General features: G+C 42.5%; 1 protein-coding gene across 9 annotated transcripts in view; it reads right to left on the bottom strand.

The window, feature by feature from the left end:
* Window positions 1-22129, bottom strand: part of LOC105756570 (zinc finger protein 613-like) — a 75061-nt gene that overhangs the window by 19454 nt on the left and 33478 nt on the right. For 4 of the 9 annotated variants that reach the window (XM_023736426.1, XM_023736425.1, XM_023736427.1 and 1 more), the window contains one exon: window positions 2521-4583. The exons of 2 other annotated variants lie outside the window; for them this stretch is intronic. In XM_023736426.1, coding sequence (XP_023592194.1) covers window positions 3028-4583 — 1556 coding nt within the window. In that variant the 3' untranslated portion in view covers window positions 2521-3027. Of the gene's footprint in view, window positions 1-2520; window positions 4584-13886; window positions 17543-20970; window positions 21146-22129 lie in introns of those variants that run through there. 3 more of the 9 variants (XM_023736429.1, XM_023736437.1, XM_023736440.1) reach the window with 3 other exon arrangements.

Raw genomic sequence — 22129 nt, 5'->3', positions numbered from 1 at the left:
AAAAATCAGTTGAATTCCTTTACACCAAAGAAGAGAACCTCGAAGAGGAAATCACCAAATCAATATCATTTACAATAGCCCCCAAGAAGATAAAATACTTAGGAATAAATCTAACCAGAGACATAAAAGATGTATACAATGAAAACTACAAGACACTGCTGCAAGAAACCAAAAGAGAACTTCTTAAGTGGAAAACATACCTTGCTCATGGATAGGTAGACTCAACATGGTGAAAATGTTAATTCTACCCAAAGCTATCTACAGATACAATGCAATCCCAATCCAAATTCCACTGGCATTTTTTAATGAGATGGAGAAACAAATCACCAACGTCATCTGGAAAGGGAAGAGGCCCAAAAGTAAAGCATTACTCAAGAAGAAGAACAAAGTGGGAGGCCTCATACTACCTGATTTTAGAACCTATTATACCACCAAGGTAGTCAAAACAGCCTGGTACTGGTACAACAGATACATAGACCAATGGGACAGAATTGAGAATCCAGACATAAATTCATGTATGAACAGCTGATATTTGACAAAGGCCCAAAGTCAGTTAATTGGGGAAAAGACAGTCTCTTTAACAAATGGGGCTGGCATAACTGGATATCCATCTGCAAAACACTGAAAAAAGACCCATACCTCACACCATGCACAAAAACTAACTCAAAATGGATCAAAGACTTAAATATAAAATCGAAAATGATAAAGATCATAGAAGAAAAAATAGGGACAACTCCGGGAGCCCTAATACACGGCATAAACACAATATGAACCATAAGTAACAATGCACAAGCACCAGGAGACTAGATAAATGGGAGCTCCTAAAAGTCAAACACTTATGCTCATCAAAAGACTTCACCAAAAAGTCAAAAGACAACCTACAGGCTGGGAAAAAATTTTTGGCTACGACAAATCCGATCAGCGTCTAATCTCTAAAATCTACAAGACACTGCAGAACCTTAACAACAACCCAATTAAAAAAATGGTCAAAGGATATGAACAGGCACTTTGCCAAAGAAGATATTCAGGCAGCTAACACACACATGAAGAAATGCTCACGATCATTAGCCATTACAGAAATGCAGATCAAAACTACAATATCATCTAACCCCAACAAGGCTAGCATTAATCCAAAAAACACAAAATAAGAAATGCTGGAGAGGTTGTGGAGAGACTGGAACATTTAGACACTGTTGGTGGGAATGTAAAATGGTACAGACACTTCAGAAATCGATTTGGTGCTTCCTTAAAAAGCTAGCAATAGAAGTACCATACGATCCAGCTATCCTGCTCCTTGGAATATATCCTAGAGAAATAAGAGCCGTCACACAAATAGATATATGCACACCCATGTTCACTGCAGCACTGTTCACAACAGCAAAAAGATGGAAACAACCTAGCTGCCCATCAACGGATGAACGGATAAACAAATTATGGTATATCCACACAACGGGATAGTACGCAACGATAAAGAACTACGATGAAGCCATGAAACATCCTATAACATGGAGGAAGCTGGAGGTCATTATGCTCAGTGAATTTAGTCAGTCACAGAAGGACAAATATTGTACAAGACCACTATCATAAGAACTCAAGAAAAGGTTTAAACACAGAAGAAAACATTCTTTGATGGTTATGAGGATGGGGAAGGAGGGTGAGGGTTATTTACTAACTAGATAGTAGGTAAGAATGAGGTGAAGGGAAGGACAGAACACACTACAGGGGAAGTCAGCACAACTGGACTAACCCAGAGCTAAGAAGTTTCCTGAATACAATCAAACACTTAGAGGAATACAGTAGCAGGGGTAGGGGTCTGGGGACCATGCTTTTGGGGGACATCTAGGTCAACTGGCATAACAAAGCTTTTTAAGAAAATGTTCTGCATCCTACTTTGGTGAGTGACATCTGGGGTCTTAAAAGCTTGCAAGCGGCCATCTAAGATGCATCAACTGGTACCAACCACCTGGAATAAAGGAAAATGAAGAACACCAAAGACACAAGGAAAGTAGTAGCCCAAGAGAAAGGGCCACATAAACCAGAGACTTCATCAGCCTGAGACCAGAAGAACTAGACGGTGCCCGGCTACCACCAATGACAGCCATGACAGGGAACACAACAGAGAGTCCCTGACGGAGCGGGAGAAAGGTGGAGTGCAGAACTCAAATTCTGGTAAGAAGACCAGACTTAATGGTCTGAGACTGGAGGAACCCCGGAAAGCATGGCCCCGGATTCTCTATAAGCCAAGAACTAAAAAAATTTCCGAGGCCAACTCTTCAGACAGGCATTGGACTGGACTGTGGGACATAAAGTGATACTCGTGAGGAGTGTGCCCCTTAGCTCAAGTAGATACAAGAGACTAAATGGGCAGCTTCTGTCTGGAGGTGAGATGGGAAGGCAGAGAGGGTTAGAATCTGGTTGAATGGACATGGGCAATCAGGTGGAATTGAGGAGTGTGCTGTCACAGTACGGGGAGAGCAATTAGGGTCACATAACAATGTATGCATTAATTTTGGTATGGGAAAAAAAATTTTTTTAAAGTTCCAAAAGTTTATGGTAGACATTTTTGTTTCCAAATGATCCCTCACACTGTCTCGGGAAACTGAACTGATAAATATGTGCCCCAAATCCCACAAATCCAATATTGCCCCTTACGCTTTCTCTCCTACGTGGTTTTTCATTTGTAGCACATGCAGGCACTGTGAATGGGAACTGACTTGACAGAAACTAACAACAAGAAGCCAACATTCCAGATACCAATACTTTTCTGTTTTAAAAATTCACAGTACTTATTTCATCCACTGACATGAAGTCAGACTTTCATTCATTTAATTGACAAAATAGAACAATCAATGTGTATTTGGTTTAACATCAAATTATGTTTTTATATCAGTGCACATATTTATGTACAATGAGTATATCAGGCTTTCCCAGTTCCTCCATGGATCTCCCTCGGGATACACTTCGTAGCTATACGATGAAGTAGAAATTTTTGCTAATCACTAGCCCCGGTGAATTTATCTGTTTATCCTACAGGTTTTGTGATGCATAAAAGAAAACATAATTTGTCAGTGAAGGCACTACCACATTCACTGCATTCATAGGCACTACCACATTCACTGTATTAATAAGATTTCTCTGCTGTACAAATTCTCTGTTATCTCCTGATGGTTCACTTCTGTCAACAGGCTGTCCCACAAGGACTACGTTCCTATTTGATACAAGCTCACTGATGTTTACTGATGTCTGAGCTGCCACAGAAGTCATCTGCATAGTCACATTAACAGAGTTTTTGTTCTGCGTGAGATCATTGGTATGCAATGAGCTGTGACTTGCTGTGGAAGGATCCTCCACTTTACCTGAATCTACACATTTTTCTCTTGTGTGTATTCTTTTATGTTTAACAAGGCAATACATATAAGCAAAAGTTTTTCCACACTCATTGCAGCTATATGGTCTCTCTCCTGTATGAGATCTTTGATGTATAATGACCCTTTGCTTTGTGGCAAAGGCTTTTCCACATTCACTGCATTGAAAGGGTTTCTCTCCTGTGTGAATTCTTTGGTGTTCAATGAGACTTGACTTCTGGGAAAAAGGTTTTCCACATTCACTGCATACAAAGGGAGTTTTTCCTGTGTGAAACGTCTGATGCGCAATGAGGCGTGACTTCTGGCTGAAGCCTTTACCACATTCACCGCATACATAGGGTTTCTCTCCAGTATGAGTTAGCTGATGAGTAATGAGACTTCCTTTCTGGATAAAGCCTTTTCCACATTCACTGCATATATAGGGTTTCTCTCCAGTATGAGTTCGCTGATGAACAATGAGATTTCCCTTCTGGATGAAGTCTTTTCCACATTCACTGCATTTATATGGTTTCTCTCCTGTATGTGTTCGCTGATGAATAATGAGATTTCTCTTCTGGATGAAGCCTTTTCCACATGCACTGCATATAAAGGGTTTCTCTGCCATATGAGTTTTCTGATGTTTATTGAGCTGTGATTTATAGAGATAAGCTTTGGCACATTCCATGCATCTATATGGTTTTTCTCCTATATGAGCACTCTGATGATGTTCAGTGAGCTTGAACTTTTTGGAGAAGGCTTTCCCACAAAGACTGCATCTATGGGGTTTCTCTTCTGTATGAATGATCTCGTGATGAATGAACCAAGACTTCTTGATGAAGGTTTTCCCACATTCACTACGTACATGGGGTTTCTCTATTTTGGGAGTTTTCTGGTGCTTAATGAGGTGGTACTTAGTACTATTGTATTTTTGACTTTCAGGGAATTTAATTTCAGTATGAAATTGTTGATGGGTAGCATGAAGAAAGGTTTCCTTATCTCTGTTAAGCTCAGCAGAGTCATGTATTTCATAGCTTCTGTTCTGGTTGATTAAAGTTAATTTTAAGTTCACAACTTTTTCGTCTAAATCAAAGACCTCATGATTTTGCCTTAAAGGAAAATTATTTCTATGTTGATGAATGATACTTTCCAACGCATTATGTTCATAGCATTGTTCCATTCTATCCACTCTGCTTTCATTTTGGGAGTGCACACGCAGATGGTCATCAATTTTACACATGTCTAGAAAAGAAAAGAACAATGAAAACTTCCATCATCTTGATTTGGAATAAAGCTATTTAAAAAATGCTTTAATGTAAGATAGCTCATTAATGACAACCCTATGAGCGTGAATAAAATGCTATGCTTAATGTTCCTTGCATACTAATAAAAAAAGTATAAATAATCCAAATGACAAAAGCAGTTAATGTAGAAACAAGGTTAGACAATATATAATGAATAAACACAGATTTGGCTGCTTCTTAAATACAGCCTTAGAAAACATGCAAAGACTGTAATATAAAAGCAAGTCACTGTGAACAGCAGACCACAGAGGTTGGAGGGCCTCCTGATCCTAACTGGTGAAGGACAGATTCATTCACTCCACAAATCCTTAGGGAAAGACAACAATGCACCAGGCATAGATGGGTATGTGAAGAATGCAAAATGTAACATTTGGGAAAAAATAGTTTTCACATGTACGTAGTAAAGTTGTTGAGGATTGTCATGCAGTGAATTACTTAATATGGCCCTCCAAACTATAGTCTTTATAACTCCCACCAAATGACTGGCTGTGAATAAGCAAATGAGGTGTTTATGGCCCACCAAGGGGACTGGATATCTTGTTAATAATGTAAATAAGGTGCATGGTGCCCTTGTCGGGGTGGGACCATGCAAATAAGGTGCATGGAATGCTAATGTGGGAATTGGTCAGTTTTGCCACCCCACTAGTTTAAAATAAGCCATCCCAGAGGCCCACAGGAGGACCTCATGACCACCGAGAAAGAATAGCCAGGAGTGAAGCATGTCCCTGGACCCAGAAATCAATGCACTGAGACCTTCTAGGATCCAGGAGACAGAGAGAGAGAGACCTGTAACACAGAAGACAGAGAGAGATGACAGCGTGAGACAACAGGAATCAGTAGACCAGTGCGACATGGCTGCAGTGGAGCTTGCCAAATCATGCAGCTAAGAGATGTAACACTTGCATGGACGGCCCCCAGCAGGGCCCGGTGGCAGCAAGGCCCCAGCAGGGCCCAGCAGCAAGATTTCAGCAGGGCCAGTGGCAGAGGGTGAGAAGAAGCTGTGCTGACTGAGGAACTGCTTCCTGAGCTGTTCATGTTACTTCCAAGTTGATCCCTACCCTGAGTTGTACCGTTACTTCAATAATAAACCACTTAACTGTAAGTACAGTTCATGAGTTCTATGAGATGTCGCAGTGAATTACCCAACCCAAAGACAGGAGGGAGAGTACTGAGGCAAGAGGGAGTAGCTGATGTTAGAGATGATGGAGTGTTGCAGCAGTTTGGAAAAGTTGGACATTTAGGACATCTTTAACCTCCACCTCATAGGAACCAGCTTTGTGCTGATCCTTATAAAAGAAATTGTTCATTTAGGGATACACAAACATATTCCTTATGTTTACGGAGCCTACATTCTAGTTTTGTAAACCACTGAAAAACAGCAAGGAAAGCCATAAAGAAAGTAGCTGCAGATTGTGAAAAGCAGTTTTTATGAGTGGACTAGTGAAGTGTAAAAATGCCGTGGTGGGGGTGTCTGACCTCCTCTAACGTCATGAGGGGAGAGAGAATCACCATCATCATCAGCCCAAAGCTGATTCCTATTAAACAGAAGTCAGATATACCCCTTCTCTCCAACATTTTCACCAATTCTGACACCGTGCCATGGCACTCTACTTCTCTGCTGTGTTCGATAGTTCACTGCAGTGGTCACATAGAACTCATAGATAATACTCATGATTATGGGGTTTATTACAGAAATAACAGGTTATAATTCAAGATCAGGAACAATTCAGGTTACAGTTCTTTGGTCAGGACAACTTTTCAGCCAAGCCCACACGCAGGCCTATCCCTGGCCGTTGGCCTCTTGGCACTCCACCCGTCAGCCCTTTGGACCTTTTGGGTCGATCTGGCTTCTCCCCTGCTTGGGAAAGTATTCCAAAGCTCCTTAGCTCCACAATAAGTACCCAGAAGCACCACACTCTGCCAGCAAGCATCCTGCCTGAAGGCACTCAGCTCTCTCGCTCTGTGGGTCAGCAAGTCTAGCTGCATCAAGTGTCCAGAGGCATCCCAGTCTGCCAGCAAGCCTCCTGCCCAAAGGCAGTCAGCTTTCTCACTCTGTGGGCAGGAAGCCCACGTGCCATCTCCTGTCGGTCTCCTGGTTCTGCTGCTGCCAGTTCTCTTCCACGCTTGCCACTGCATCTCACCACCTTGCACCATCTCCGATGTCACAGCTGTCTGTCTCCTGGGTCTAGGAGGTTCTAAGTGCAGGCACCCAAGGTCCAAAGGATGTGCTCCACTCCTGTCTCTTCTTGGTGATAATGAAGTCTTCCCTTTCTGACTTTGGGATGGCTTATTTTAAGCTTAGTGGGAGGGAAAAACTGACCAATCCCCTTTTTAGGGTTCCATACACCTTATTTGCATGGCCCTACACCCAGAAGCGTGTCATGCACCTTATTTGCATTATTAGCAAGCTGTCCAATCCCCTTGGTGGATCCCAAGCACCTTATCTGCATAGTCCCACCCAATCACTTGGTGGGAATTACAAGACCATGGTGAGAAAGGCCATATTAAAAGCGATCCATTGCACATTCCTTAATAAACCACTCAATTTTAAGGATAGTTTGTGAGTTCCTGTGGCCATTGCAACAAATTATCAAAATAAGTAGAGAAGTATAGAGTGCCATGGGAGAAATGACTGGTGTCAGAAATGGTGAAGAAGTTGGAGAATAGAGGAGGCATGTGTGACCTTCACCTCATAGGAACCAGCTTTGTGCTGATTCTAACTCTTATCTTTCAGGAATCTAGGCAACTGTTCACACCTCATTACACCAAGTAGATTTTTACAAACATCTCCTCCCACTGCTGTCGAGTCAATTCCGACTCGTAGCAACCCTATACATGCATTGGTAGAATTCAGCCATATACAGAAACTCATCTCCATACCATTTCTAACACTAGCAGTGGGAACTGAAATTGGACAAACAAGGGCTTACCAGGATATGGGACTTATTAATAAACTAGGATAAGGATCATATTCACAGAGGAATGAATAATTAACAAAATAGAGATGCTGTCAGCAAAACAAAAAGTGTGAATTTATGGCAAGCTTTGCGGGCCATAAGGCCTCCGATACAACAACTCAAATCTACTTTTGCAGTGCGAAAGCAGCCCTAGATGGACGGGGTGATTAGTTCCTAAGACTGTACTCCATGAACTGGAGAAGGAAAAGACTAGCATTACCTAAATCAAGAATTTCGAACAATTGCCTGGGGACCGAACTACCTTCTGTCCCAGCAGCTGAGTTTCCAACCTCAACTCAACTACCAGTGATGGATCCTGGGCTTCCAAAGTTTGAAGCCTCACAAGCCTCTGTAGCACAGACACAGACCACCCCCAGCCCCATATTAATGCGAAACCTGGACCAGATACCCCATACAATGTCCATCCCTCCGGCTCCAGGTTCACTGAGCCTCATATTAAATCCCAAACCCTTACTAGACACCATATTCATTGTAAATAGCACATTCACCCCTTGCCATCAGAGATCTAAAAAGACCCCATACTTTGACAATCGTTGATAGCCTTAATTGTTGTACAAAGGCATGTCCCTCCTGACTGACCCCAAAGGCAACGAACTCCCACCTACTTGCCACAAAAACCTGACTCCGACACTCCCCCGAGGAATTCCATGGATCCTCACTACACCACGTCCACACACCTCCGAGGGAGGATGAATCAACAACAAAATATGCACTGGCCTGTTTTTCTCCTAAACTACGAAGGGTTCCAAAGTTTTACTTACTTCTGTGACAGTTTCTACTTCTCTGCCCATCGAGCAGAATCTTTGTCCACCTACACAGGCTAGCAAGGGTCTGAGACTTTGGAAGGAGCACAGACAACAGAATTTCCATTACTGCCTTGTTGTTGTTGTTAGATGCTTTCAAGTCGGTTCTGGTTCACAGCAACCCCGTGTACAACAGAAATGAAACACTGTCCAGTCCTGTGCCACATCCTCACAATCACTGCTATCTTTGATTCCACTGTTGCAGCCACTGGGTCAATCCATCCCCTTAAGGGCTTCCTCTTTTTCTCTGATCCTCTACTTTACCAAGCATGATGTCCTTCTCCTGGTGCTGGTCCCTCCTGATAACATGTGCAAAGTATGTGAGACAAAGCTTCACCATCCTTGCTTCTAAGGAGCACTGTAGCTGTACTACTTCCAACACAGATTTGTTCGTTCTTCTAGCAGTCCATGGTATATTCAATATTCTTTCCCAACACCGTAATTCAAAGGCATCAATTCTTCTTTGGTCTTCCTTATTCATTGTCCAGCTTTCACATGCACTTTAAAGAGGTCTTTTGCAGCTGATATGGCCAATGCAATACATCGTTTGATTTCTTGACTGCTGCTTCCATGGGTGTTGACTGTGGATCCAAGTAAAATGAAATCCTTGACAACTTCAACATTTTCCCCATTTATCATGATGTGGCTTATTGGTCTAGTTGTGGGGATTTTTGTTTTCTTTATGCTGATGTGTAATCCATATTGAAGGCTGTAATGTAGTCTTTGATCTTCATCAGTGCAGTGCAGTGAATTACCTAAAAAGGGCCTTCTAGCCACAGTCTCTGTGACTCACACACAATGATAAACTGGTACTATGCAAATAATGTGTATGGAACCTTAACAAGGGGACTAGTCAGTTTTGCCATCCCTTTAGGCTTAGGTGATAGAAACGATGCCGGAGATTATGTGATAGAATTTTGAAAGACCAACGACTTCTTTATTGCAAATACATTTTTCACCAATATAAACAGCGACTATACACATGGACCTCGACAGATGGAACATACAGGAATCAAATCGACTACATCTGTGGAAAGAGACAATGGGAAAAGCTCAGTTTCATCAGTCGAAACAAGGCTAGGGGCTGACTACGGAACAAACCACCAGTTGCTCGAATGCAAGTTCGAGTTGAAACTGAAGAAAATGAGAACAAGTCCATGAGTGCCAAAGTATGACCTTGAGTATATCCTACCTGAATTTACAGACCATATCAAGAATAGATTTCATGTGTTCAACACTAATGACTGAAGACCAGACGAGTTGTGGAATGACATCAAGGACATCATACATGAAGAAAGCAAGAGATCATTAAAAAGACAGGAAAGAAAGCAAAGGCTAAAATGGATGTCAGAAGAGACTTGGAAAGCTGCTCTTGAACTTCAAGTAGCTAAAGCAAAAGGAAGAAATGATGAAGTAAAAGAGGTGAACAGAAGATTTCAAAGGGAGGCTCGAGAAGACAAATGAAGTATTATAATGACATGCGCAAAGAGCTGGAGATAGAAAACCAAAAGGGAAGAACACGCTCGGCATTTCTCAAACTGAAAGAACTGAACAAAAAATTCAAGCCTCAAATTGCAATAGTGAAGGATTCTATGGGGAAAATATTAAACAACGCAGGAAGCATCAAAAGAAGATGGAAGGAATACACAGTCATTATACCAAAAAGAACTGGTCGATATTCAACCATTTCAAGAGGTAGCATATGATCAGGAGCTGATGGTACTGAAAGAAGAAGTCCAAGCTGTGCTGAAGGCATTGGTGAAAAACAAGGCTCCAGGAATTGACGGAAAATCAATTGAGATGTTTCAACAAATGGAAGCAGTGCTCAAAGTGCTCACTCGTCTATGCCAAGAAATTTGGAAGACAGCTACCTGGCCAACCGAATGGAAGAAATCCATATGTATGCCTATTCCCAAGAAAGGTGATCCAATCGAGTGCAGAAATTATCAAACAATATCATTAACATCACACACAAGTAAAATGTTGCTGAAGATCATTCATAAGTTGCTGCACCAGTATGTCGACAGGGAACTGCCAGAAATCCAGGCCGGATTCAGAAGAGGACGAGGAACCAGGGATATCATTGCTAATGTCACATGGATCCTGGCTGAAAGCAGAGAATACCAGGAAGATGTTTACCTGTGTTTTACTGACTATGCTAAGGCATTCAACTGTGTGGATCATAACAAATTATGGATAACAATAAGAAGAACGGGAATTCCAGAACACTTAATTGTGCTCATGAGGAAGCTGTACATAGATCAAGAGGCAGTTGTTCAGACAGAACAAGGGGATACTGCATGGTTTAAAGTCAGGAAAGGTGTGTGTCAGGGTTGCATTCTTTCACCATACTTCAATCTGTCTGCTGAGCAAATAATCCGTGAAGCTGGACTATATGAAGAATGGTGCATTGGGACTGGAGGAAGGCTCATTAACAACCTGCAATATAAAGATGACACAACCTTGTGCTGAAAGTGAAGAGGACCTGAAGCACTTAATGATGAAGATCAAAGACCACAGTCTTCAGTATGGATTACACCTCAACACAAAGAAAACAAAAATCCCCATAACCGGACCAATAAGCAACATCATCATAAATGGAGAAAAGATTGAAGTTATCAAGGATTTCATTTTACTTGGATCTACAATCAACACCCATGGAAGCAGCAGTCAAGAAATCAAAAGACGCACTGCACTGGGCAAATCTGCTGCAAAGGACCTCTTTAAAGTGTTGAAAAGCAAAGATATCACCTTGAAGACTAAGGTGCGCCTGACCCAAGTCATGGTATTTTCAATCGCCATCATATGCATACAAAAGCTGGACAACGAATAAAGAAGACCGAAGAAGAATTGACGTCTTTGAACTGTGGTGTCGGCAAAGAATATTGAATATACTATGGACTGCCAAAAGAACAAACAAATCTGTCTTGGAAGAAGTACAACCAGAATGCTCCTTAGACGCAAGGATGGTGAGACTATGTCTTACATACTTTGGACATGCTGCCATAAGGGATCAGTCCCTGGAGAAGAACATCATGCTTGGTAAAGTAGAGCATCAGCAAAAAAGAGGAAGACCCTCAACAAGATGGACTGACACCATGGCTGCAACAATGGGCCCAAGCATAACGATTGTGAGCATGGCACAGGACTGGGCAGTGTTTCGTTGTGTTGTACATACGGTTGCTGAGTTGGAACCGACCTGACGGCACCTAACAACAAACAACAACAACTAGGCTTAAAATGAGCCATCCCAGAGGTGGGAGAGGAGGATCTCACCACCACCGAGGAAGAAGAGTTCGGAGTAGAGCAAGTCCTGTGGACCTGGGGTGCTGGGAGGCTCCTGGAAACAGGAGAACAAGAGAGAGAGCTGTAACAATGAACACAGCAAGCAGCAGTGGCAGAGAAATGGTGGCAGCAGAGGAAGATCGGTAGGAGACTGGCAGGAGATGGTGTGGTGGGCTGGGAGGCCATGGAGTGACAAAGGTAAGTGCCTTTGGACAAGAGGCTTGCTCGTGGAGTAGGATGCCTCCCAGAACTTGGTGAAGTTAGGTTTACTGACCCACGGAGCTAGAGCTGAGCGCCTTTGGGCCAAAGCGTACAGGCACAGTGGGGATCCTTGGGGCACTTATAGGCAAAGCTACAAGAACTCTGTCACCTGCCTGAGCAGGACAGGATGAGGGCCAGAGAGAGGTGTACTTGCAGGCACGGCTGAGAAGAGGCTGTCCTGATGGAATAAACGTATCTTGAGCATTCCTGAATATGAATTGTAACCTTTTGCTGCCTTAATAAACTCCATAATCGTGAGCACTGTCCTTCAGTTCTGTGTGGCCACTGCAATGAATTACTGATCTCAGCAGAGAAGTAGAGAGTTCCAAAGGAGGGACAGTTGGTATCAGAATTGGTAAAGATGGCAGAGAGGGGGCATTTCTGACCTATGCTTCACAGGAATCATCCTTGGGCTGTTGATCTTGATTCTCCTTCACCCTTGCGAAGTTAGAAGAGGTCAGATACCTCCACCACGCCATTAAAAAGGGACATCAGTTTCAGCTGCAGTAGCAAAATGCTGGTAGCTAGCAAATACTTCCCCCTCAGTCCACTCCCACTTATGTTGGGTAGGGTTACATAGGTACACTAATGGCCTATCTTGCTCACTAGGCAATACGGCAGTACTCAGTCAACTCCGATTTTGTCAGATTGGGGGAAGGTACAGTCCATCCCATCAGGCCCTTGGGAATTCTTGCATACAGGTTCAGGGGTACAGTTACAGTCTCTTGCTTATGGCTCACCCTTGATTCCAGCACCCACAGCTGCATCCCCATCCTGGGACCGCAGCATCTGGTAGAAAATAGCAATTTTGGGTGATATGGGGAAGAACTGTATAGTGGCACCAGCATTCTTCCCCACCCTCTCTTCCCCAGATCCTCCAGAGAAGCCCAGGAAGGGGGTTCTTCTGATGGGCATCAACGTGTCCTATTTTAACGTGCCCTCTAAATTCCCAGAGTGCTTTCCATAGGTCCATGCCCCACACAACTGTCCCCTTAATAGTCCCATTTTCCATCGCCCATTTGCCTAACTATATAGCCAGGTCGTTGGCTACTGCTCATGAATTGGTAAAAATGCAAACATATGGGCTCTCACAATTGCCCAATTCTTCCATCATGGTTAGGAAGACAGCATTCAGTTTAGTCCATTGAGCTGACCTGTTCTTATCTTCTTCATTCAGGGTTTTCCATCTGCTGGTCTTAATGCAGCAGCTTTCCACATCAAATGCTGTCCATGTACCCTGGAACTGCCATTCGTGAACAAAGCAGCCTTCTGCTGGTCAGCAGAAAGTTGTTCACAGAGCACTGTCCGTGTAGTAATGAGCACTGGTAGCTTCTCAAGTGGTTCCACGGTAGGACCTATGGGAAAAGAGACTACCTACTTGTGGATACAGTGGGTACCTCCCTGCATTCCCTCAGCAGCTTTTTGTTTTTAATGGTACTTTAGATGAAGGTTCACACAGCTAGCTTCTCATTAAACAGTACATATATTGTTTTATGATATTAGTTAATAACCCCACAACATGTCAACACTCTCCCTTCTTGACCTTGGGTTCCTCATTACCAGCTTTCCTGTCCCCTCCTGCCTTCCAGTCCTTGCCCCTGGGCAGGTGTGCCCCATTAGTCTCATTTTGTTTTATGGGCTTGTCTCATCTTTGGCTGAAGGGTGAACCTCATCAGTGACTTCATTACTAAGCTAAAAGTGTGTCCAGGGGCCATACTCTTGAGGTTTCTTCCAGTCTCTGTCACGCCAGTAAGTCTGCTCTTTTTTTGTGAGTTATAACTTTGTTCTACATTTTTCTCTAGTTCTGTCCAGGACCCTCTATAGTGATCCCTGTCAGCAGTCAGTGGTGGTAGCCAGGCCCCATCTAGTTGTACTGGACTCAGTCTGGTGGAGGCTGTGGTAGTTGTGGTCCATTAGTCCTTTGGACTAATCTTTCCCTTGTATCTTTAGTTTTTTTCATTCTCCCTTGTTCCCAAAGGGGTAGCAGCTTGTTCTTGCATGAATCGTTTCCGTTTTATTATGGAACAATTTTGGGTACTGCCTTCCTTATTAGAGTGTTTCTCTGACATCACCCAAGACATTATGGGTATTTCAGGTCTCATGATAATTTTATGTCCTTCTGTCATTGAGGCAATCTCAATCAATGCCCAACAGCAGGCAAGTAATTGCCTTTCAAATGCTGTCTATTGTGCTGTAGCATCTGGAAGCTTTTTACTCCCGAATCCTAGCAGTCACCGTAGTGCAGTGTTCTCAGGTTTTTGCCATTAAGCTTCAGTCTGCATAAGCACGTGTGACAGACACCTCTAAAATCATGTCTGAATCTGGACCATAAGGGCCGAAAGGCAGGGAGAGTGAGACTGTTTTCTGTAAGTCAGACATAGCCTGCTATTGCTCTGGCCTCCATTCAAATGTTTTCTTCTGAGTAGTTTTGTGGATAGGAGCCAGTAATATTCCCAGATGTGGAATATGCATTCTCCAAAATCCAAACAGATCAACCAAACACTGGGTCTCCTGTTTAGTTTTGGGGGTAGGTAGTAACAGCAACTTATTCTTGGTTGCCTGTGGAATGTCATGGGTGGCTCCTGCCCAAGTTATTCCCAAGAATTTCACTGTTTGGACAGAGCCCTGGACTTCTGCTAGATCTGTTATCCAGCCTCTGCTGGGCATGCAGGCCATGACTGTATTCAAATCAGCCCTAGCCTACTCTTCAGGGTTTGATATTAACACAATATCATCGATGTAATATACCATTACACTTGAAATTTGCAACAAGTCCAAGTCTCTTCTAACCAAACTATGACAGTAAGCTGATGAATTCAAGTAACCCTGTGGCAACAGAGTGAATGTAAATTGGAATCTTTCCCACATAAAGCTAACTGTGGCTGGCTCTTTTCCAAGATTGGGATGGAGAAAAAGGCATTTTAATTTTCAAGGTCAATCACTGGATACCAGTCCTTAGCCTTCTGTATTTTCTGCATCGTTGATACCATGTCTGGAACAGCTGAAGCCACAGGTGGCACTACTTTATTTAGGGCTCGATAGTCTACTGTCAGCATCCACGAGCCACTTGCCTTTTTCACGGACCAAACAGGGCTATTATACAGAGAATTTATTGGCACCAACACTCCAGCCTACAGCAGGTCTTTAATCAAAGCAGTAATCTTTTGTCCACCAGGTATCCTATATTGTTTCACATCAACAACCTAAGTGGTTAGGACAATTCTAATGGTTCCCATTTAGCATATCCAGTCAATACTGCCCTAAGGTCAGACTTACACACCTTTAGCTTTACATTATCAGACAGAAGGGGTGTTCTCCCATTAGACATAATAACCATACCAATAATACATTCTGGTAACAGAAATGCAACTGCTTCATACAAGATGTTATATTTTCCAATTCTCATCTAAACTTTCACCTTAGTCCCATCAACCACTGCATTCCCATATTCCCCCAATTTAACCTTAGGCCCCTTCAAGATTTTATTGACAGGTTTGGGCATTACAGGGCATTGGGCTCCTGTCTCTTCCCCACCCCTGGGCCATTTCACCTAAACATGTACATATTGCATAGTGTCCCCTGCTGGGGGCTGGACCAGAAGACCCTGGCCCCTTGTCAGTCCTTATCTAGATTGACTAGCTGAGCTTCTGCTCCAAATGGTCCCAGGTGGGACTTCCCATCATTAAATTTCTACCAACTGTGGTAAATAGAACAGACTTGTTTAGGCCTCTTTAACAATGGGGCACCAGCAGGAGTTTCCTGTTTGGTCCACCCAACCTCCTATAGTGATGCATTAGAAACTTTATCTAAACTCCATCAATGTCTACTATATTCATTCCATTTCTTAGTAACATTTAAAAATTTCCATCTTGCTGCAGTAAGTTCTTTCCCCATTGCCTCTTCCCACTAGTCTATGAATCACCCTTATATTCTTCCATCTGTAAGACCCACGCAGGAAAGCTATGCCAATAGATCCAACAAGGCTTCTCCTATTATTGCTTTGTTTCACAGCAGCAAGTTTATATGGGGTGCGCATGTAGAAGGGGCTTCCTTGATTACTGTATCTGCCATGACCTGTGTCAGGGGCATACGCACTGGGGAAATATCCTAATCATCATAAAGCCATGGCTTGCATAAGCAGCACATCAAGGGTATTTAGAGGGGGAGAAGGCAGTTTCCCTTCTCAGGGTAAACCAATCTCACTGTAAATTTTATCCAATCCTTCAGGCTGGTTGTACCCTTCGTGTTAACCTGCTGTGCAACCGTACCTTGTATCATCATTCTTGACTGTTCCACACTGAGTTGTGGGTCTTGCATGAACCCAAACATACTCTTTCTTCCATTCTGCAGCATTCAAAACTAAAGACACTGCCCCTAAATTAGTCGCTCTCACAATCCATTGTAGTTACAGTTCCTCAGAAATCTGATGATACACATCTACGAACTGAAGCAACTCCTTTACATTATACCCCCTAGTTTCAACTGTTTCTTCATTTTGCTCATTCCCCTCCCAACTACCTTCTTGGTGATCAGCAGTCATAGGGGTATTTCCTTTGTTCTGACACGATTTTTCCTTTCCTGGTCGATATTAAGACTACTGAAGTAGCTGCAACCAGACTGGATCTAGGCTTGGTTCAGTATTATGATTCACCCCTACATTCTTTTTCCCTGTCATTACAGCTATCACTGGTAACAGCAACCAAGAAATTGTATGTCTCATCCTTTCCTTATCACTCTGTCCTTATGCACCCAACAAGCCAAACCCTCAGGAGTTAGACCTGCCACTCCTACTTCCCATGGATAGCTGTTGCCTTGGATAACTGACTGCAACATAACATCTGCTTCAATCCATGGATGTTTCTCATCCCATCCAGATTCAAAAGTTTCTCATTATCCCATTTACCACCTCTTTCCCAAAACCACATATTCCAGTGAATCTGGGCCATTACAGCAAATCCCATCATTCTGACACCAAGTAAGTGAATAATTTCTTTTATAAGGATCAGCACAAAGCTGGTTCCTATGAGATGGAGGTTAAAGATGTCCCAAATGTCCAAATTTTGCAAACTGCCATCCCACTTCCTCATCTCTAACATCAGCTACTGCCCTTCCCCTCAGCACTCTCCCTCCAATCTTTGGGTTCCATAATTCACTGCAACATCTAACAGAACTCACAAACCATACTTACAGTTAAGTAGTTTATTAGAAAAACAAGAGGGTGCAATTTGGAATCAGGTACAACGCAGAAGCAACAGAAACAACTCAGAATACAGTTCTTGATCAGGACAGCTTCTTCTCGCCCTTTGCTGCTGGGCCCTGCTCAGGGCCTTGCTGCCGTTGGGCTCTGCTGGGCCCTGCTCGGGGCCTTCTTGGGCAACTGTTACAACTCTCAGCTCCGTGGGTCAACAGGCCCCACCGTAGCCATCTCACACCAGTCTCCTGCTCCAGTTGCCTCATGCCGCTATTGCGCTTGCTACTGCTGTGCTGCCATCTCTCATTGTCTTCCATTACCACCATCTCTTGCTGTCTTCCATGTAACAGCTCCTCTCTCTCCATGTCTCCCTTTAAGCCTAGCAGGATGGCAAAACTAACCAATCCCCTCATAAGTGATCCATACACCTTATTTGCATGGTCCTACCCGCTCAAGGGTTTCATGTACCTTATTTGTATTATTAGTATGCTATCCCATCCCCTTGTGGGCCGCAAGCACCTCATTTGCATAGTCCCACCCAGTCATTTAGTGGGAGTTACAAGACCATGGTGAGAAGGCCGTACAAGAGTGATCCATAGCGCTGCATGGGTCTAGGAGGTTCTCAGCGCAAGGACCTGGGGTCCAAATGACACACTCTGCTCCTAGCTCTTCTTGCTTGATGATAGTGAGGTTCCTTTTCTGCTCTGGGATTGGCTATCTTTTTAAGCCTAGCTCGATGGTAAAACTGACCAATACCTTCGTTAGGGTTCCATACACCTTATTTGCATGGTCTCACCCCCACAAGGGTGCCATGCACTTTATTTGCATTATTAGCTAGTCATCCAATCCCCCTGATGGGCCACAAGCACCTCATTTCCATAGCCCCATCTAGTCATTTGGTGGGAGTTGGAAGACCATGGCAAAAAAGGCCATATAAAAGTGATTTATCACAGCACATGGGCTAGGAGGTTCTCTCCTATCCTGCTCTGTGATTGACTCTCGTTTTAAGCCTAGAAGGATGGCAGAATTGACTAATCCCCTCATTAGGGTTCCATATACCTTATTTGCATGGTCCCACCCCACCCCCTGCAAGCATTTCATGAACCTTATTTGCATTGTTAGAAAGCTATTCAATCCCCTTGGTGGGCCGCAAGCATCTTACTTGCTTAGTCCTACCCAATCATTGTGTAGCAGTTATAAGACCATGCATGGTTAAAAGGACAATATTAAGTAATGCACTGTGCCACAGTCATTGAAGCTTTTGTTGGGAACCCTACCAGACCTTGATCTATGCATGTCTTTGTATCTTTTTTTGCTATAACAAAGCTGTAATTGTAAGAATACCATTTTTCATGAGCTGTGTGAGTCATTCTATGTGAGTCATTCTAGCAAATTATGAAACACAAGGTATTAGTGTGAGCCACCAGGTCAGAAGGATGCTGGGAAACTCTAACCTTGTGGCTAGTATACTAAGGGGGTAGAGGAAACCCCCAAATTTGTAGCAAGTTGGTCTCCACACTTGCAGCTGAAATTCTGAAGGGGTAGTGGGAAAACCCTGAATCTGTAGGTCAGAAGCAAGGAGAGGCTTCGGGCATCCAAGGTCTTGGGTTGAAGGACTATGTCCTTTTCACTAGTGAGATCTGACCCAACTATGAGGGGCTAGTGTCAGAGACAGAAGTACTGCATACGTGCTTAGTGTTAGAACTGAACAGCAGTGAAAAATGAAGATTTGGATTTGATTTGATGACTATGCGAAAGGTCACAGCCTTAAAAACCCTATGGAGCAGTTCTAATTGGTACACATGGGGTCACTATGAGTCAGAACTGAATTGATGGCAACTAAGAGCAACAACAGCAACCACTTCCATTCTTACAGACTAAGGTTCTGGCTTTCCATTTTATTCTACTTATTCTGGGGATCCTTCTCCTTTTCTGTTCTTCCAACTCTACATTCCGTTACTTATTCTCTCAAATGATACATTAAAACATTTCTTGGGACAATTCTGTTCTGTAAACTGCCTTCCAATGGCTCATTCACATCAATGACAAAACAATCTTTGATTAGTTCATGAGATCATTCATTCACTTTCCAAATCAATATATAATTAGTTATTTTTCTGTGTGCTGGAAAATATAAAACCACGTAAGCCAGTCTCTCTAATTTTCCGGGATGATTGAAATGATGAAGAATCCTCTCAGCATATCGCCATATAAAGAGTTATACAGAGTCTTGCTCATTGTCCAATTTGGTAAGCACTAGTCACACATGGCTACTGAACACATGAAATGTGGCTAGTGCAACTGAGGAACTGAATTTTTAATTTATTTTAAAATTTAAACAGTCATAAATTATTGCTGTCAAATTATTGATAATAATGGAAAAAAAAAAAAAAAACAAACCCACTGCTATTGAGTCGATTCCGACTCATAGTAACCCTACAGTACAGAATAGAACTGCCCCGTGGGGTTTCCAAGGAGCGGCTGGTGGATTCAAACTGCCGCCCTTATGATTAGCGTCCAGGGCTCCATCAATCAACTCAGGTCTTGTTAAATTACCAGGCCACCCAGACAAAAGTATGAAACCATCAAGTTGTTTACACCTAATCCAGGAAAATGTCAATCAACATGGGGAAATTCCCTGGGCAAAAGTAACAAACTCTCTGGGGGTAGAAAACAAACTGGGAGAACCCCTCTCCTCAGGTTCCCTCTCCAAAAAGCTAGGGCAAAGGCAAGAACACCTCAGAGCTTAGGGTAAAAATATCTCCCAAGTGGCTTCCACAAAAAACCAAGGCTAAAGGCCATGTAAAGGAACTCATGTCACTACAATAGTAATAAAAAATATTAAGGAATTTATAATCTAATTAGGGAGATAAGACAAAGGCATTAAGAAAGTAACTTGTATCCTAGGACAGTTAAGTATCATTAAAAGGAGGCCTTACCCCACGGAATTTGTGAGTAGTATAAATGGTTAATGCACTCGGCTGCTAAGCTGTAAGGGTGGAGGGCTGAGTCCACCCAGAGGTGCCATGAAAGAAAGACCTGGTGATCTACTTCCAAAAAATCAGCCATGGACAACCTTAGGAAGCAGAGTTCTAATCTCACACACACGGGGTCATCAGGAGTGGGAATCAACTCAATGGCAACTAGATTTTGACAAGAAACTGTCATTAGAAGTTTTAAGATTTTCTAACTCTCAAAACTTCTAACTACACCCCTTCTACCAATTATTCCATGTGTATTTCACCTAATACAGATACTGCATCATCCTTTGACTAGATTAGCTGGAGTGTCAAGACTCCACTTAAATATAATCCAACTAACTCAGTGCTCTCTCCAAGAGGGCATGGGCTTTTTCTTTTTTATTCACCACTGCATCCTCAGCTCCTGGAAACACAGCCAGGCACAAAGGCAGGATGTGAGAAATATTCCTTACACTCATGAATAGACTCAGTGTAAGTCTATTATTTCATAGGTTCCTCTGCATAATATAAAGCTCTAAAATTGATAGTAGACATTCTGGTTTTCAATTGTTCCTTCACATAGATCTGGGGGAAACTGAACTAATATACATATGTGCCCAAATCCCACCAATCCAACATTGCCCCTTAGGGTTTCTCTCCCAAGTGATTGTTCGTTTATATCACATGAGGTCAACATGACTCACAATCGACTCCATGGGAACTAACAACAACAACAGGCAACAATTTCAGATACTGGTTATCTTTTCTGTTTTAAAAATTCACATTACAACCAATGTCACAAAACAATATGTGTATTAATTGTTTAATGAGAAACTAATTTGCTCTGTAAACTTTCACATAGAGCACAATAAAAATCATCACCAAAATGAAATAAAACATAAGGTATTACAATTGAAAAAAAAAGATTGCTCAAGGAATAAAGACAGAGTTAAAAAAAAATAAGGATATAGAGATGACTCATGGAACCCAAGGATAACAAGAAATAAAAGTTAAGACTCATTCTGTTTGGAAAAAAAAAAAATTACATTACTTATTTTATCCACTGATATGAACTTGAACTTTAATTCATTTAACTGACACATGAGAGCAATCACACTGTATGTGTTTACGTTAAAATGAGATAATGTCATTAAATGAATGCACATATTTACATACAATGAGCATGTCAGGCTTTCCCAGTTCCTGCATTCATATGATTTCCCTCAGGATACACTTTGTAGCCATACAATGAAATACAAATTTTTGCTAATCACTAGCCCCCAGTGAATGTATCTCAGTTTATCCTATAGGTTTTGTGGGGCAAAAATATTACGTAATTGATCACTGAAGGCACTACCACATACACTATATTCATAAGGACTCTCTGCTGTACAACTTCTCTATTATCTCCTGATGGTTCACTTCTGGCAACAGGCTGTCCCACAAGGACTATGTTCCCATTTGTCAGGAGCCCACTGGTGTTTACTGATGTCTGAGCTGCCACAGAAGGCATCTGCATAGTCACTGTGCTAACAGGGTTTTTGTCCTGCCTGAGATCACCGGTATGTGATGAGGCGTGACTCGCTGTGGAAGGGTTTTCCACCTTGCCTAATCTACATGTTTCTTTCTTGTGTCTTTTCTTTTATGTCTAAGAAGACAAGACATGTAGAGGAAAGTTCTTCCATACTCATTGCAGCCATGCCACCTCTCTCCCATTTGAGTTCTTTGATGTATAATAAGCTTGTGCTTTGTGGGGAAAGCTTTCAAACATTCACTGCATTGAAACAGTTTGTGACAATTCTGATGTCTAACAAGCCAAGATTTCTTGATGAAGGCTTTCCCACATTCACTGCATACATGCAGTTTGTCTATCTTTTGAGTTTTCTGGTGCTTAATTAGTTGGCACTTAGTGGTGTTGGATATCCAACTCTGAGGGAATTTAGATTCAATATGAAATTGCTCATGGTCAGCATGGGAAAGATTTTCCCACCTCTGTTAAGCTCAGC

Source organism: Trichechus manatus, unplaced genomic scaffold (assembly GCF_000243295.1).
Source record: "Trichechus manatus latirostris isolate Lorelei unplaced genomic scaffold, TriManLat1.0 scaffold00087, whole genome shotgun sequence".
NCBI classification, from domain to species: domain Eukaryota; kingdom Metazoa; phylum Chordata; class Mammalia; order Sirenia; family Trichechidae; genus Trichechus; species Trichechus manatus.
Note: the sequence above shows the minus strand (reverse complement) of the source record. Positions and strands in the feature narration are given on the sequence as shown.